At 43.8% G+C, this 18,038-nt stretch overlaps 1 protein-coding gene across 2 annotated transcripts in view; it reads right to left on the minus strand.

The window, feature by feature from the left end:
* LOC138510440 (phospholipid-transporting ATPase ABCA1-like) overlaps window positions 1–18,038 on the minus strand; it is a 2,356,352-nt gene that overhangs the window by 1,962,809 nt on the left and 375,505 nt on the right. For both annotated transcript variants that reach the window (XM_069626098.1, XM_069626099.1), the window contains exon 5: window positions 12,618–12,745. In XM_069626098.1, coding sequence (XP_069482199.1) covers window positions 12,618–12,745 — 128 coding nt within the window. The remainder of the gene's footprint in view (window positions 1–12,617; window positions 12,746–18,038) is intronic.

Consider the following 18,038-nt stretch of genomic DNA (forward strand, 5'->3'; position numbering starts at 1 on the left):
GTTGAATCAGTTTGCCTCTCTGTTCTCGCTCTCACCAGGCTTGACCCCTTGGGGCCAGCACGAGATACTCACTGGTGACTGTCTGCCTGTCAAAAGCAGAGGATATCGCATGTCAGAAAACGTAAGAACCCACATCAAAGGTGAGGTCAACAAGATGCTTGATCTCGGGGTAACAGAACCCTCTACTAGTCCATGGTCTAGCCCAGTTGTGTTAGTACCAAAGGCCGGATCTAAAGAACTTAGATTCTGCGTGGATTATAGAGCTCTTAACGCAGTCACCACGACTGATGCCCACCCTTTGCCAAGAACAGATGAGTTGGTGGATAAACTTGGCGCCGCCAAGTTCCTCAGCACATTTGACTTGACGTTAGGCTATTGGCAAATAGCCCTGACCAACCATGCCAAGGAGAAAACTGCATTTTCTACCCCCGTTAGTTTATACCAATTTACGGTAATGCCTTTCGGACTAAAAAATGCACCTGCTACGTTTCAACGGATCGTAAACCAAGTTCTAACCGGGATGGAGGACTTCTGCATGGCATACTTGGATGACATAGCAGTGTTCAGCAATTCCTGGGACGAACATGTAACCCACCTGAGAGATGTTTTGCAGGCTCTTAGACGAGCCAATCTGACCATAAAGGCAAGTAAATGCCAAATTGGACAGAGTAAGGTAGTCTACCTTGGGCATGAGGTAGGCGGTGGCGAAATAAGGCCTTTGCTCAGTAAGATTGAAGCTGTGCAAAATTGGACAACACCGACTACTCAGACTCAGGTGAGAGCCTTCCTAGGCCTCACCGGGTATTACAGGAATTTCATAGAGAACTATGGGACCATAGCTTCTCCACTGAATGTCATCTCCTCGCCCAAATTCCCTAAAAAGGTTAAATGGAACGAGGAGTGCAATCAGGCTTTTGAAAACCTGAAAAAGGCTCTTTGCCAAACCCCAGTACTCAGAGCTCCTGATTACCGCCAACACTTCATTGTGCAGACAGACGCTTCCAATGTAGGGATAGGTGCCGTACTCAGTCAACTGGATGGGAAAGGTAGGGAGCACCCCGTTTGCTACATCAGCCGCAAGCTGAAGGATCCTGAAACAAGGTGGGCAACAATCGAAAGAGAATGCTTTGCTATCGTGTGGACTCTGAAGAAGTTTAGGCCGTACTTGTATGGTTCTACTTTTGTTATTCAGACGGACCACCAACCCTTGAGATGGTTAATGCAAATGAAAGGGGAAAACCCAAAACTACTGAGATGGTCGATCTGCCTGCAAGGGTTCGATTTCACCATTGAGCACAGGTCAGGATGTCACCACCAAAATGCTGATGGTCTCTCTAGGATGTATATCATCGACTAGAGGTATGAGATTCATCCAGGAGTGGATTAAATCCTCCTGTCCCTTAGTCTGGGGGGGGCGAGTGTTAGGGAGAATTCTATGTTTAGGCTGAATTTCCTAACCTAGTGAGTCCCCCAGCAGCTTTGCTGGATTTCTGGAGTTTGTTTTCCCATCCTGCCAAGAGTGTGACCCTTTTCCTCTCACTCTTGGACATGAATGTGTGTAATTCCTTTGAGATGTCAATGTGTTCGATGGGCTGTGGGGTCTTTTACTCCATAGGGTCTCATAAGTTTTTCTATGTGTATCACTCTGCACCCTACGTGTCGTGACACGGGGGCGCCCTAGCGGGTCCCCCCACCATAGACTCCATACCCGAGGACTGACTACTGTCTCCCCGGGCATGTAAAGTCACCAATGGCTTTACTAGACCTAAATTTACTAACAGAACTAGTACCAACCATCTTATTGTGGACGTGCTAGTAGGGGTAATACGATTACTCCTGGATCTGTTACTCGAGGGGGCACTGTCCCGTCCCTCCTCGTCGAGTTTTGGCTGGTGGCAGTGGAAACTACTTGTTATGTTCGACCCCGAGCATAACCCTATGGGATTCGTCCCATTGTTGAAGATTGATACTGTTTTTCGTTAATCTTCAACGTACCACCGATCTACTTATCTTAAATAGGTTTATCGAGTGGTATTTTCTGCCAGAACTCGGGTTGTAAAATGGCGTCTGTGTTTTTCTCTGTGACTCCTAAACCAAAGGTTGAGCCCTTTGTTCCACTTTTGGCGGGCCTCTGGACAGAGACCCGCGAAGGTGGCGCCATTCTGTCTGGGTTACCTCAGGGGTGTGGGAGGGGGTTTAGACACCCTGGACCGAGTTGCCTTGCCAACTCAGGTCGCACTCTGAAGTGATTGGCCCAGGTGGTGAGCCTTCCCGCTCACCACTTAGCATGTGTTGATTGACAAGCTAGGCTGAATGAATGGGGGACGTCTGCATAAAAGCAGGGCCTTTGGGACTGGATCTTCAGGAAGTCGCCACTGGACCTAAAGAATCCGACGAGGGTAACGTTGACTCGACCTGCACGACGACACCTCCGGTGGAGCCCTGCGGAATCGTCTCACAATCTCCCGACGACAGAAGAGATCTCCCTGCCGGAGAGGCTCTTTCCCTGGCTGGTGGGAACAACCAGTCTTCTTCTTCTTTGTGCTTTTTGGTCGCCCCGGACGCAGTGGTCGAATTGCCCGTGCAGAGCACCCGGCAACCGGATAGCCACTACTCCTGCACCGTGATCGAAAGGTGGTGCCTTGTGACGAAGCACTCCGCGGCTGGTTTCTTCCCTGGTGGTGAACCGGACATCTTCTCTTCGACGACGAGAGCATCTCTTCTCTTGGCCAAGACCCGTCGTGCATCCACCACCAGGAACAACTGCCCCCGTCGGAGCTGTCTTCCACAACAAGGTACCGTAACCGCCTGGCTTCCCTTTTCGATCGGTTCGTGTGAGGTATCTGATTCCTCTCCGTTCCGTTGGGTTGCCTCCAAGCTTTATTCACTCTTTGTTCTGAACTGGTTCCACCTGTCGCTAACCAATTTGCTAAACGAGACTTGAATGCATCACCCGTAGAGACTTTCCAGGACATCGTGCCTTGCCTCTCACCGAGTGGGCCTGGCCGCCGAACTGTATGATCTAGTGTGATTAATGCTTTCTTGCCGTGCATTTTTACCCGCTTCAGTGCGAACCGTGTTGACTTCGTTACCTGCCTTTCTCTTCTCTCCCTTCCTCACTAAATATTCGAGTGTCATCTGGGTTGAGGTATACACCTCTGTCTGAAAATAAGTGGTGCCGTAGAACCTAGAGTTGTCGATAGTGTGTTTCGGGGGATTGAGCTTATTCCATTCTGCAGAGTAATTGTATTTTGAATTATTTGCCGTGTTCCGCTTTAGTATTTTTCATAGACGTGCTGTTATCAATTAAATAACTTACTATCTTTATACTAAAGCCTGGTTGCGTGTTTACTCGTTTTGCTGCAGAGAATTACCCTATCTTGTATGCTCCCTATACTGACCAACTTTTCTTGAGAGAAGTCTGACTGCTCAGCCACAGCTACCAATTGAATCTGTGTGGTACAGACTGCTACCAAGTGGGTTCATCGCAACACCTGTGGTCCTAAATCTTTTGCAGTGGTCCCAGAGGGAACTGCACAGGTTTCCGCCTAACACAATAGTTGTATATGACTGGTAGATAATTGTTTTCCCTGGTGGGCCTTCAAGATCTTGGATTTTAACCTTAGTTCTATCTGGCACTCTGTGATATTTTTGGAGGAATGATGCTCCGGGGACATTCTCTTGCTCATCTTCATTTTTCCCTCACCTCTCTTTGTCCCGTTTTTTTGCTCTCACCTGCATCGCGTAATCTCCTCTCCTCAGTTCACTCTCTTACTTCTCCTTAACTGCTCTCGTTCAATGTATTTCTTCCTCTTCTGCTCCTCTGATCTGTTCTCCCGCACCCTCTTCTTTACCTTCGTGTCCTTCTTTCCCTCTCTCATTTGCACCTTCCCATTATTAGCTCTCTTTCTTCTCTGTTTTTTTCTACCCCATCTCCTCCTGTTCTCTTTTCTTGGTCTATCTTCTTTACTCCTCTCCTCCTTTCCCTCCACTGAACTCTTTCTCTATCTTCATCTTCTGACTCTTAGCTACTCCAACATGCGTTGCTCTTCTCTTCATCTTCTCTGACCCTTTCTCTTTTCTCTTCGCCATCTTTTCCCCGCTCTCTTCCCTCTTCACCTCCTCAGCATCCCTTACTATTTGCCACCTCCTCACCACTCTACCACTGTGCACCTGCAAAGACAAACACCAAGTCCTGACTCTTAAAATACCCCTGTGCTGCAGTCTAATTTTATAAACCAGCAAGGCTGGGGCCGAGCTGTGTTATTTAGTTAACAGGAAAGCGCTAGCCTCTGTGGGTCCACTGTTCTGCTGATCAAGGTTATACAAAAATATGCCACCATCTTATTATCTCTTTTCCAAAGGCCCAGAATCCTTCCACTTTTCTTGAAAGTGCCCTCCTCATCTCCCCTGAATCTCAAAATGATATTGCTTTTAACTTCATTCTGACATCATCTGCTGGCGCCAGCAAGTGGATATGACCAGATGCACATAGCCTTTCCCATCCATGAACATCGCCTACAAACCTACCCATATAGCTCCTCCATGGCCTGAATTATGGAGGGCAAGGTCGTTGGTGGCAACACGGTCATCCTGCCTCATACTCTAGCCTCAAGCATGTGACTTTGTCACTCACTTAACAACATTATTTTCCTTTGTGTGCAGGGAACCTTTTGTGTTCCTGTAAATAATTATTTCCCAAGAGTGTAGAAGCCCTGGCCTTTCTTTATTTGTATAAATAAGACATTGTTGTGGGTAATTCCATCTCTGAATTGGTGGCCTGCTAACCAGACCACCTTCCAGCCAACTCCATGCCAAATGTATGGTTAAACATTTGTCCTGCAGCACAAATATCTGAATCTGTGGTGCCTGCTCTCTAGTGGCACATGGCACGATCAGAGGTCACAGGTGCCCTGTTAACAGCTGCAGTAACACCCAAGCCACCCAAGCGCAGGGGCTGCAAATACAATCTGCACCTGTGTTCCTAAACATGGGAATTGCAGAATGAGTATTGACATCAAAATAGAAAAGATATACCATTGCATATAAAATAAAAAATGTCTTCCCTCTCACACAATAATGTATACAAATGTAAATGACTTACTATTGAACCTACAGCCTTCCTTAATGTAAAGTGATTTCAATAGGGAGATATCCAGGGCCACAGTTCCTCACATGTCTAGTTTCAATAACAAATATATGAAGGTGGGAAGACACCAAACCATACAATTTCAACATGAGGTCAGACGTGTGGAGAGTACCATTTCATAGAAAGGACAAAATAACAGAAAGTCCACTAGAAACTAGAAAACTATATCAAAAAGAGATTAAAAACGGTCCTCGAGATAGCTCCTGTCCAGCTGCATATGTGAATAATTAGTAGGGGTATATTCAGGTAAACAGGCCGAAGGAAAGCGTTTTCTTTCTTGCACTGCGTGCTTATACATATGTAGGTTTCTTGTATAACACCTTGTGCCACTTTTTGGCAAAACAGAAGTACTAGAATCCTACAGATCCCTGGAGGGGAGCAAAGAAGGCAACACATAGACACCATGGGAAACGATCTGCCATAGATATCATTGGGGTGGGAGTCAATTTTGTTAAAAGCAGACTTCCCACATGCTGGGCACACTATTGCTTTCTAAATGTGCAGCTTACAATTTCATACAATCGACAAAAAGGACACTTCCAAATTGAAACATGCTTCTTAAAATTAAATACACCAGGTTTTTCTAAACTGTACTACAGATGTCCATCTGACTACCCCCAAATATACCCTGCAATTTAAGTGCACCATTCCTTTGAGTTGTGGTGCAGGTTATACCTCTAAAGATGTTATTTTCTTCTCAAACTGCTCAATTAAATGTGAATATCCCTAGTGTACTGCCAGCTGTTAATAGGAAACTGAGCTGGGGTTCAAGGTGGCCAACTTTTTATTTCCTCTATGGAGGCAGAGACTCTCCCACCACTGCCCTGGATATGAGCAAGTGACTACCCCAACCAATTCCCCGGCTTAGCACACCTATTCTTTCTAAGGAATGGCAAGAAGCTATATGATTTACAGCCAGTTTTAAATACATCACAGCAACAATCACTGAAACTGCTGAGCTGCAATGGTAGTTTTCTTCTTTAATATGTTTAACTCTACCTTCAAAGAATTGAACAACTATAGGGATCCCTGATTGTGCTCAAAAGCACTGTATTCCCAGCAGTGCAGTTAATGTGCACGATTTTAAAGCCAATAGCGGTTAGTCTCAAGCCACACGGACACTGAGCACAGTCTTATGTATGATATAGAGTTTGACACTGAGCACTGTAAACATCTCTATGGGGGCAAAGTAAGATTGCTGTCCCCATTGTTAAAAATTTAAGGGGGCGGGGCTCCCTTTCTCATATGTACCCGGTGCTTAAGGGATATACCTCACCTGTTAAACTGTCTTTGATTACAGAGCTATGAGTAAGATCCCTGTGATCAAACAACTGTTTTTGTCTACATATTGTTTCAAGCTCGGCTAGAAGTGATGTCTCTTCTGCTAAAAACCATCTCTAACCACATCTCTAGACGCCATTTGCCCCTCTACACTCCGCCACCCGATACAGCTGCACCCCTCCTCGGTGCCCCTCTGTATCCTACCCCCCTAATGTGTATCTGTTCTGGTGTTACCTCTGAAAAGCACTCCTGTATGCATCTGTAATGCTGTATACCTCTGTAAAGTGCTCTGTTGTGTATCTGTATTGTTGTATAATTCTGTAAAGTGCTCTGTTGCTTCTCGAAGCTAGGTCCCAGCTAAAAAAAAATAAAAAAATAAAAATAATAATAATAATAATAATATTGTTTACTTTAGTTAAATGAACATTGTCTCTTTCTGCGTGCATACCAGTATGGTAACTTTGAATGATCTCTTCTCACCATTATATTACACTGTGTCTTCCTTGTATGCACATCCTGCATAACAGCAAGCTGCATGCCTAAATCAAACAATGACTAAGAGCAGGTAACTATCACATGTATAACCCAGCAGGAAGAATAAAGACATCTTAAATTAGCACAAGTCAGGTGTGAGTTGATACAGCAGCTCTCATTATCACATTGCATTCCCATACTTATAAACCTGACTTTATAGTCTGAAACTGAAACAGCAATTACTGGACAAGGCTACTGAATGAAGTGTGCTTAAAGCAAGTCCGTGAACATTTCAACCCTTACACTCCAATTTAAGGGAAATGTTTCTGCATATTTTTCAAACAAATAAGTAAGTAGGTTTGCACTTTGAACAATCTTCCAGACTATTGGGACATTGCCAGGGCTAAAATGGGAACGGAAACAGGATATCTCAGTGGCAAGTAGTTATCCGATCACTCTAATCGATTCCCCTGCCCATCCCTGCTGACACACAACTTCAAACATACTATCACAATCAACGTGCACATAAAAACTGAGCTAAATCTTTTAAGCATAGTCTCGAGATGGCTTATTGCGAATAACACTCCACCTCGACAGAAGCAATATGAGGTTAAGTGCAGCACAGGAAGAAGGAGCACATAGTCAGTACAAGTGAGAGCTTCTCTCATGCAGAACCAGTACAGCAATTGCAAGCTACACTAAAACCTACTTCTTACCTCCTTTACCAATCTCTCCCCTCTCCCCACTGATTTCACTCAACTCACCCAACTCTATTATAATTACAATGCTTGACCAAAGTTTTTGGAAGCAAGACCATGCAGAGCAACAGAGGTTCGAATCCCAGATCCGTGCTTAGAAACCAAACTCAGGTACGGTATTAGGTGTGTTATATAAAAAAAACAATTAAATAAATAATTACATGATGACATTTAAGGTGGGCCTCAGCTGCTTGGACAGATTGCAATTTCCATGGGTAGGTGGGGCCTTGAGCTAGTCTTCCCTGTGAGTGAGACAACTCCAAAGTTTAAAAGCTGACTCTTCAATATCAGAAGAGAAGATAGGTACTGCAGTACAGGAGTAATGGAAAGAGAAATTTTCAAATTAAGGATGCCTGGCTGAGTGATTTATGACATTGGTGGGCAACCTGCCGGCAAACATTTCAATTCTAGCTGAGTCACCATGGCCCTTTATCCTTCAGAAGCTGATGAATTGAGTATCTTGTAGAACCTTCTATTTCCTTTCAACCGTGCTATGCAGCTCAATGCCGAGGTAACTGCATAGAGGACAATCAGCTAGTCTTTTGAAAAATCTCTCAAAACCTGACTGCATTCTAACTAATAACAGACACACTAGCATGCCACTCTCTAAAGACTGACACAATCAGAATATTCAGCATCTAATCACCCCAGGGGATCTGTAATACTAACCAGTACCACTCCAATGAATCAGCATCGTCTTGAAACACCCAATCGGATTGAAACATAACATTCATTTTATAGCTGGACCCAAAGGCTGATCAGAGCATTGACCTCTAAAACCAGGACAAAACAGACACAGACCCAGTTGGGTCAACCTCACTGACGTGCAATATGTCTAAGCATAACACTTACACGAAGAACACCTTGGAGATCGGAACCCAGTTGGGTCAGTCTCCACCACCTTTCCTCCTCAACAGACGTAAGATAGTGTCACCATCCTACACGCAGCACGCGCGCGCGCGCACGTGTGCGTGTGTGTGCGTGCGTGCGTGTGTGTGTGTGTGTGTGTAAGGTTGTCAGTTAGCCAGTGAAAAGTGGGAGTGAACCTTGCAAGGCAAAACACCCTAGAACCCTGCACTCGAACTCCATTCCCATTTGCTTACAGATGACAGTTTTCTAGGTCCCAAAGCCACCTCTCTCTCTCTCTCTCTCTACGTCTCTCTCTCTCTTTCTCCCTCTCTCTTTCTCTCTCTGCCTCTCTCCCTTGCTCACTCTCTTTGTGTGTGTCTCTCTCCCTCTCTATCCCCTCTATCCCAAATGTATACATTGTACCCATTGAGATTGAGGAACAAAACAAGTCTATGCGATTTAGGCAGATGAAGGAAAGGGTGGTGTAAAAACTCAGGCATTAGCATAGCCGGCGAAGGCTTATGGGATTCAAAAAGTTAAGGTTAAGTGGAAGGGCAGCTGGAAAAGTGAGCCAGTTCACCTTCGTTGATATGTTTGTTAGAAGTCTGAGAAATGCCTCAAACCTCACTCTAAAAAGTTCAGGTGCTACTCTTAGTGACCTGCTGGGACTATTGACCCTCGAGGACAGGGCAAGGCATTTGTCAAGCGTTCTTTTGGCATTGGTCAGGGCAGGGTTCAGAATACCTGCTCATTCTCCCTATAGATCTACCCTGCTGTCTCCCACATGATCCCCTCTACTGCCACCAGCAGACACAACTCACTAGGTTTTGATGCAACAACCGGCCTTTGGAATCAGAGTGATGCTGCGAGCATGCAGCAGATTCTTCATGATTTAGCGACGAGCTGAACAGGTGGATGCTGGAGTGTGGATTCAGCAAAATATGTGCAGCACCTCAGACTAAAATAGAGGACGAGCAGGTTTGACAGTTGCAGGATGATGAGCTGTGTGTTGGCAGAGACAGGCAGGGGGTCGGGGCTGCGGGATGTAGTGGACTTTCCAATTAGACTGCAAGCTTGAGCTTGAGCTTCTAGCCTCTCCGGCCGCTTGCTGGCTAAGGCTCTCACTGCAGTTTCCTTACTCATGCCACCGCTAAATGATGGGACCAGAACATCACAAACGGTGCCCTGCCCCGGGCTCTCCCAGTGTCCCAGCACTGACATGCAATGGATGGTTGCGTTTTTTCCCTCTGAGTAGAACTCACACTCAAGCGTCAATTCCACGAACCAGATAGAACCATATCGGCACTCAGGACTCATACTTCCGGTCTGCACTCATCAACGCCACATGTTTCACAGCTTGATTATCGCTTATAACCAATCCCCTCTTTTTTTTCACAGAACCACACGTCACAATGCCACAACAGATGTCCGAGATGCACTATACAAGACCACTTTATGCTACATTACATTACCATTAAGACCATTAACTTGGGTAGTGATAATAAGTGTTACAGTTCTTTTTTGACAAGGGAGGTGTCTGCCATGAAGTACTAGATACAAATGTGATATTGTTACTATTGTTGTAAAATTGAAATAATGGAGAAGGGTTGGAAGGAACATTGCTATGGGTTGTCTGTTGAAAGCAATGAGTGGGAGCTTCAAAGACAACTGCAGAACTGTCCTGTTGCAGTTGCAACGTGTGAGTGTGGCCTGACCAATGACGGGACTTGATGAAGGGAAAGAGTGGGGGTGATAAGAGACTATTTTCTTTCTTCTATGTATTTTTTTCAGTAATCAATTTTAGCTACAGCAACAAACGAGGATGAAATGTGATCAAAGAAATTCACACAATAAGAAACGTGCAAGGCCAATTGTCTTTGGAAGTTTTTTCAGGGGTTTGCAACCTGTTAAAATGTTACTTTTTTAAGGTGTCCATTAACTTGATGTAAACCTTGTATTGTCTTGTACCTGCTCTGCATTTGTACACTGACACTTTTTTTTTTTTAAATAAAATCAGTTTGATAAAATGTATGGTTACTCGCACCACTTTGGCCTATTAACCCTTACTTGTTTGTGCCCATACCACGCACTCCTATGTGCGTCCCCAGGTGTTCCCCCCACCTCACTATAATGATCTCCAGAGACGCCCCTGAGTGCAATGCGTTTGCATCGCCAAGTCCTAAACACCCTCCCACACTTTCCTTTGCCTTTCATATCCATGGCTCGGCAGCTTCGAACAAGCTAAGCATAAAAGATATTTATTCCGAATATTAAGAAGGCGTCATTTGAGCTGCACTCCCTCTGACACTGAAGTGCTATTTTACATGTACGCTACTGTCAAGTTATTACAAAAGGTAAATTACAATTCACAGTTTATCCATTACGGGAAGCAGAAAAAATATAATTGGAGTGACTTAACACATGTTTATGCGCAAAACAGACAATGCATGAGACAAATGTAGCACTGAATCATGCAAATGTCCCTGAAACCCACTTTTGTGCAATGATGTGTTTCTTTTGATTGCTAAATTGTTCAGTGGGAGCAAAATGAAAATGACAGTACAGCCGTAAAATGCGTTATTGACTATAGGGTTTCAATAAAATGTAGTAAACAAGCGCATGGCTTTTATCACATTAGAGTTTAGTCTGGTGACAAGGGGAAGTGCTTCTTTCCAACAGGAGTCTGCACACCACTCGTGAGGTGTGTGCTAATGAGTAGAACCGTGAGGTACTGCCGGGTCAAAGGTGTATGCCGCATCACGCGCAGTGTAGTTCTGACGTGTCTCAGGGGGAAACGATTGGCTGTTTGTATGGCTAATTTGGCTCTTCCTGGTGAGGCCCTGCTGGAGTCCTCCTCTAAGATCTGCCATCGCCTTGCCACAGAACTGGCAACCCTAGGATTATATTCTGACAATCCTAGAGTTCAATTATGGAAATGACCGCCTTTAACCCCTTAAGTGCCAAGGACGAGTATGCTTGTCCTTTTTCCATAGACTTCCATTATAGCCTGTGCTACTAACGTGTTGTTTCTCAGGTTGTGGTAAAGAATGGGAGGGTTTGAACAAAAAAGTGTGGCATGCTGTTACTACTGCAGGACAACATTCTGAATCAGGAAGGTGACGCAGGACAACAGTGGGTGAGGAAGGCTTTGGTGCCAGAGGGGAAGGAATAAATCCTCATGGCGTACTGTTCAAAGATATTGCAAATCTTTTTTGCGCAATGATTACTGGCACTTCAGACTTCAACTTAAGGGACCCCATGGAGAGGCAACCAGCCCCCACCATGTCTCCCAGCTCACTACTGGTAACTCTTATTTAGAGATCATTGTGTAGGGTTCATGGGTGGTCGGATAAAAACTAGAACTAGAAACCCTTAGCTCGACAGATGTGTTGGAGTGCTATGTCCACCAGCGCTAGCCTGCATAGTGAATGGTGTGGGATCATGGCAGTCATAGTCCAAAACATCAGGGCTAGATTACAGAAACTTTGCACTTGTGCAAGTGCAAAGTTGCATTGTATTAGCACTAGGGCACAGTTTCGTCTTTAAAAAAAAACGCACACACACATTGGGAAATAATTGAAAACCATTGCACCATGACAAATACAGTTTTGCATCTGATGTGCACAAGTCCAAAAACACATATTTCCACTGCATGTTTGCACTAGGGCAAAGTTTGCCATAGTGCTAATACAGAAAGGTATTTATTAATACTGTGGTAATCTTTCCCCTGGTGCACAAATACAATATTTTGGCACAGGGCAATGTTTGCCCTGGTGTATACCATGGCAAACTGCACTTGTCATGGTGAAATGATTTTTGGACATGTCCCAGTGTTTTAAAAAATAGGGCAAACTTTGCCCTGGTGCTAATACTGTGCAACTTTGCACTTGCGCCAGTGCAAGGTTTCTGTAATCTGGCCCCAAGAGAGGTGAAGTTTGCAGACATCAGTTCCATGGATTGTAATGTTGCACCTCCATATCTGCATGTGGCAATGCGTTGGTGCATATATTACACCAAAAGGCTCAGCTGGGCTTTACAGGCACCTAGCCACATTCCCGAGGGAACCACAGTGATGATCAAGCCATCAGAAGTGTGAATCTTCATACCTGTGGTTTGGTTTGCCTCCTCCAACAGCTGAATCCAATCGTTGAACTCCTTCCAAACATTTTGGTATAAGCTGACACTCGATGGATTCGATACCACATTTTGAAGGTCTTTGAGGATTGTGGAGAGGCTGCATTTCCGTGAAAGATAAGAACATGTTTCTCAGTCAGTCAATCATCATACTTTATTCGACACAGTGTCATTGGGTACAAAACCAATCCATCAAACAACGATCAACGGAGCTAAGGCAACATGACACAAAATATGTTAAGATCAAATGCATAGCATTCTTACAAAATGCATAGCATTCTTACAAAAAGGATCACATATACATGGTTAAAATAACCGATACGAATATTCACATACTAGATAGACACAAACCATTCCATGTGATCAAATTCTCGTGGAGGTATGTAAACAAGGAACAATGAATTATCAAAGTTTAAAGCGCCCAAGGTGTACTCCAAGCTCCAGTTTCAAGAGCTTGAATTTCGGATAATATCTCCTATAATTTGTGACGAAATGTGCAGAACGTGCTCTTCTGGTTTATGTTTACGACTGTAATTAATGGAGTCCAAAACAGCAACAAGTGATTTTAAAGCGTATAAGAACATGTTTCTGTCGTCACGATTGTGTTCAGTTTGTATTTATTTAATCAGGTGTTATGATATAAGGATGGAAAAAAGCCTCATGGAAAATTCCCATATATATGAAGGCCAATAATTCAGGAATCAGCCATGCATACGTTTGCCCTCTGCATGTTTAATGTGCTTCTAAGTAAGAATAATGAGAATTATTTATGTTCATAACTTATTGTGTTCTTTATTTGTTGTGTTTAAAGTACTCTTTCACTAAAATTAATGGACGACCCATAATTGCCAACAACATATGTATTCAAGTGTCTTAAAAAGCATACATTAAAGATACAATTCGTTTTCAATATTAATCTTTACTGAATTTGTATACACAAGAACAAAACAACCCTCTAACGAAAGCTTAACTGAAGTATGTAACACTATCATCTTGGAGCCCCCGACCCCGCATCCTGTTGGTGCATCAGTGAGTGTCTTAAAACCTAAAGCGGCTACATGGAAACCACTTTGGAGAACTCCAAATGAAAGACGGGCATAAGGCGATTACAAAAATATTAGCACACAGGTTGGGGGCCAGCCAATCAGGTTCCTTGGATCATGGTACGAAAACGTCTGATCTCAGCCCGTGCATGGAGCCCAATGGCTGATTCCCCACCCTGCAGCACCATCTTCTTCCCACCCTCATGTTTCCTTCTTTTTTTGAAACCCCAATCCCCTTCCTCAGCCCCACTTACATGATTGTGGCGGTGGCAAAGCCTGTCGCAGCTTCACTCCATCTCCCTATGCCGGCTCCCATGGAAATGGAAGAGAGGCTCCTTACGGAGCCCCACCTTCCAAATCCATGGTGGCCATCTTGTGCCAGTATTTTCATACAAGGAACAGGAAACATGTGGCATCCCGTTCCTTGAATGAAAATACATTGTTATTGACACCACAGGTTTCTGCCCCGCAAAACAGGGTGCTAACAGCCTTAACACCCTCTATGGTGGGCTGGATCAGATGTTATCAGCCCGGGACATTATTTAAAGGCTCGAGCCTTTAACTTGGTCCCCAGGCATGTAACACCCAATTCGGCACGCCAGATCGGGTGTTAAAACTATATTATATTGTTGCTTACCAAAAATAGTTTGACTTCTGCTGATTTCCTAGCTCGAAATTGTGTCCATCTATCTTTCTGCTTTTTTGCAAGCATTTTTCTCACTAAGGCTGCTCTACAGTTTGAGATCCGCCTTCAATCTCTGAATCAGGAAGAAGAAGCAGGAGCGGGGAGAAGCCATGCATTCTCCAGAGCCATTACAGTAGCAAAGACGCAAAGGAAAAGGATACCTTTTCCTTTACTTTCCAGCAACACCTTATTTCTGATCATCCAGCCACTCCTCCATTTGATGGACTTTCCCTATCACTCACTTAATTCTTATGATTTGCTTGGCGACCCTGCCACACCCATCACCAAGCCGGAGGCATATGCTTGTCAATGTTGCAGCTGGCACTCAAAAACACGGCCATGTATTTGTTCTATCCACACAAAAATTTATGTTGTGCCATGTTACGTTGATTTATACCACACAACGTTGCCATTTACATGGTCTTCAGGGGCTATTGTGGCTATGTAAGGTAAAAGGGGGTGGGTTGAATTGGCTGGGCTGGAAGAAAGGGATAAGACAGGTGTTGTGCTCATCCCTTGATTCTTGTAGAACCAGGAGAAACTGGCATCTGGGTGTACTGTGTTTTGTACACTGGATGTTTTCTGCAGATGGATATTGCCCAGCGATTGTGTTGTTGGGTGTAGGAGGCCATTTGGGTTTTTAAGTTGGTTTGAGAATGATTCGCGGTTTGGGTGTTTTAGCAGGGTGTTTCGGTGGTCACCGGGTGTGTGGATAAGTGTGTGGTGGGGAGATTGGTTGAAAAAAGGAAATGGTTAGTAGGCTTTTGGGTGTTCTCTAGATATTGTGCAGCTATGTCACTGTTTTCTTTTTGTAGGGCATTCACCTTGGTCAGGCGTTCAGATTCCAGGTGTGGTTTAGGCGTTGTATGGTTGAGGTTTGGGTTGAAGTAGCCTCCCCGTGAGGATGACGCTTTGTGCAGTAGTTGTTGATCCGAAATGTGTCCCAATTAATTGAATAACCAGGTTTTTATCCATTTCCGGAATGTTAAATTGTTTTCCCCATCCAGATTTCTCTTGGAATCGAGTTCCATAATTTGGATGTGAGAATGGAGAAGGGAAGTTCCTCAGAATTTAGTTTTCTCATAGTGTCATGTTTCTTTTTAGAGGTTGGAGATCTTAATGTTTTTCAGGGTGTGTATTGGGTGATTTTTGTTTGAAAGAATGCAGGTACTTGCTAGTGTAGTGATCTATGGGCAATGCAGAGGGTTTTGAAAATGATTTGTTTCTTGCCTGCTAGGTAATGTAGAGTTCTCGGGGCTGGGGTGATGTGCTCTCTTCTATTTAGTCTCGGGAGTAGTCTAGACTCTGTGTTTGGGATGCGTTGTAGTTTTTGTTGAGGTGTTCCAGCATTACTAGGCAGAGACTATTTGCATAGTCCATTCTTGAAAATACCATGGAAATGATAACAGGGGTTCGGTGTGGGAAGTTGAGGTAAGGGAGGAATCTTCTGATTAGTCAAAAACAGTTTATTACTATTGCATTAACCTGTGGTTCCAGGTTGATGTCACTGAGCATTCTCAAGTTTTTGATCACTCTTGAGGATTCAGGTTGGGTTCCCATATTTGGGGGACAGGTGAGAGATGTCTGTGTTAGGTTGTCATATAGTGGGCTTATCATTATTTCCATTTTGGTTGTATTTAGTTTAAGATTGTTGTTTGCCATCCAAGTGATTATATCAATAATGCATTATCTGAGGACATTATCAGGGTCCTTGTAAATATTCATCTTGAAAATAAGCTGGGTGTCATTTGTGTAGTTGTAGGATGTAAGTCCATGGGTTTGCATGATCTTCAAAGGGAAGCGCTGTAAATGTTGAAGAGAAGAAGACATTTTCTGTTTTTGAGGCGGACAGTGGTAGGTAGGCAGGTACTTTTGGTTCTGTCGGTGAGAAAATATTTCAGCCATAATAGTGTGGAGTTTTGAAAACTTGATTCATCCAGTCTCTTGATTAAAGTTGTGTGTTTGATTTGATTAAAGGTGGCCGATATGACAAGTAGTATGAGGGCGGTTAGAGTTGTGTTACCTGCGTTCAACTTTAAGTTGTCCCATATGGAGAGGAGTGCTGATTCAGTTCTCCTCATGAGTCTGAAACCGACCTGGGATTGATCAAGTATCCCATTAGTTTCCACATGGTTGAGCAGTTCTTTGTACATATAATTCTCCAAAATGTTTGTCCGGTAGGGTAGCTTTGATTTAGTCTGTAGTAGGCAAGGTCATCTGTTTTTACTGTCTTGTTTCTTAATAGTGGTTTGATATGGGCTCATTTGTATTATATGGTAGTAGCCCAGCGTTCAGAGCCAGGTTAATTAGTAGGCGAGTGCAGAGGGCAGTTGTTTTATAGGTGAGTACCTGTTTGCAGATATCCAGTGGGCATGGCCCATGGGTGATCTGGCTGTGTTGGTTTCTTTAAGTAGGTTGCTGAAAGATTCCTCGCTTACTGGTTCAAATTGTTTGAATGTTGCGTTTGTTACTGGAGATTTGGTTTCTAGGAGGATGTTATTTGTGGTCTTACTGGATGCATCCATGGCCTGTTGAATTGAGTGTATTTTTTCTCAAAGGTGGTCTGTGATGCTGTCACATAGCAGTCAAAAGTATTTTGTATTGTTGCTGCATAAGGTTGAGTTTTTGATTGCCTTGATAATTCTATACATTTCTTTTTGTAGGTTTGTTGCTGATTGAATTCTTGCGGTGTAATTAGTGTACTTTCTTGGCTTTCAGAACTGCTGATTTGTATAGTTGAATTTGTCTTTGGTCATTAATTTTGTCCAGTTGGTTGAAGTTTTCCCTCCATCTCTTTTGTAGTTTAGAGTTTATTTTCTTGAGCCTTCTCAGTTCCTCTGTGAAACATCTTGCTGCAACGTTTTTGATATGGCTTTGAAAGATTGTACAGGTGCCAATTGGTCTAACACACCTCTGACCCAAGTATGAAGGTTCTCTTGAACAGTGCCTGGCATCAGTTCATTTAGTTGGGAGGTACCTGGTTTGGTGTTTTTTAGTAGTTGTGTTAATGTTTCTAGATCAAGTCATTTCCAGTTTCTTTTTTTGTTGTTGGATGCTTTAAGTTTGTGGGTATCATGTGCTTCTGGGTTTTGATGGTGAATGGTATCATATGATGGTCACGCCATATGTTTGGTACTAGTCGGGCGGTAGTTGAGATTCCTTCCCTGCAGAAGATTGCGTTGAGAATGTGCAGAGCTCCGTGAGTGAGTCTGTTCACTATTCGTTTGAGAGTTTCTAGGAGGGGGCAGAGGGAGTTAGTTGTAGTTTCTTTTTCTCTTTCAGACCAAATGTTGAAGTCTGCCAGAACAATGATGTTGTCATGATTTACGGCTAAATTGGCTATGGCATCATTGAGTTTTGTGGTGAATTTAGGGTTATAGCTGGGTTTTCTGTAGAGAAGAAGGACAACTATGTTGAATTGTTCATTGAGTTTGAGGTTAAACATCTGGAGTGGTTTTTGTGTACCACAGCAATTCCTCATCCTCTTCTGCCTTCTCTGTTAAATTGTATTAGTATGTAGTTGTTGGGTATCGCTTAGTAAGGTACTACTTTGTAGCTGTCTGATAGCTATGTTTCTGTGAGGAAGAGGTCATCAGTGCAACCTTCCCTCAGGAGGTCGTAGATTTCTGCTTTGTGCTTTGCCATAGATCGTATGTTGATCAGGA

This window comes from Ambystoma mexicanum, chromosome 6p (genome assembly GCF_040938575.1).
Source record: "Ambystoma mexicanum isolate Mex_15411 chromosome 6p, UKY_AmexF1_1, whole genome shotgun sequence".
NCBI classification, from domain to species: domain Eukaryota; kingdom Metazoa; phylum Chordata; class Amphibia; order Caudata; family Ambystomatidae; genus Ambystoma; species Ambystoma mexicanum.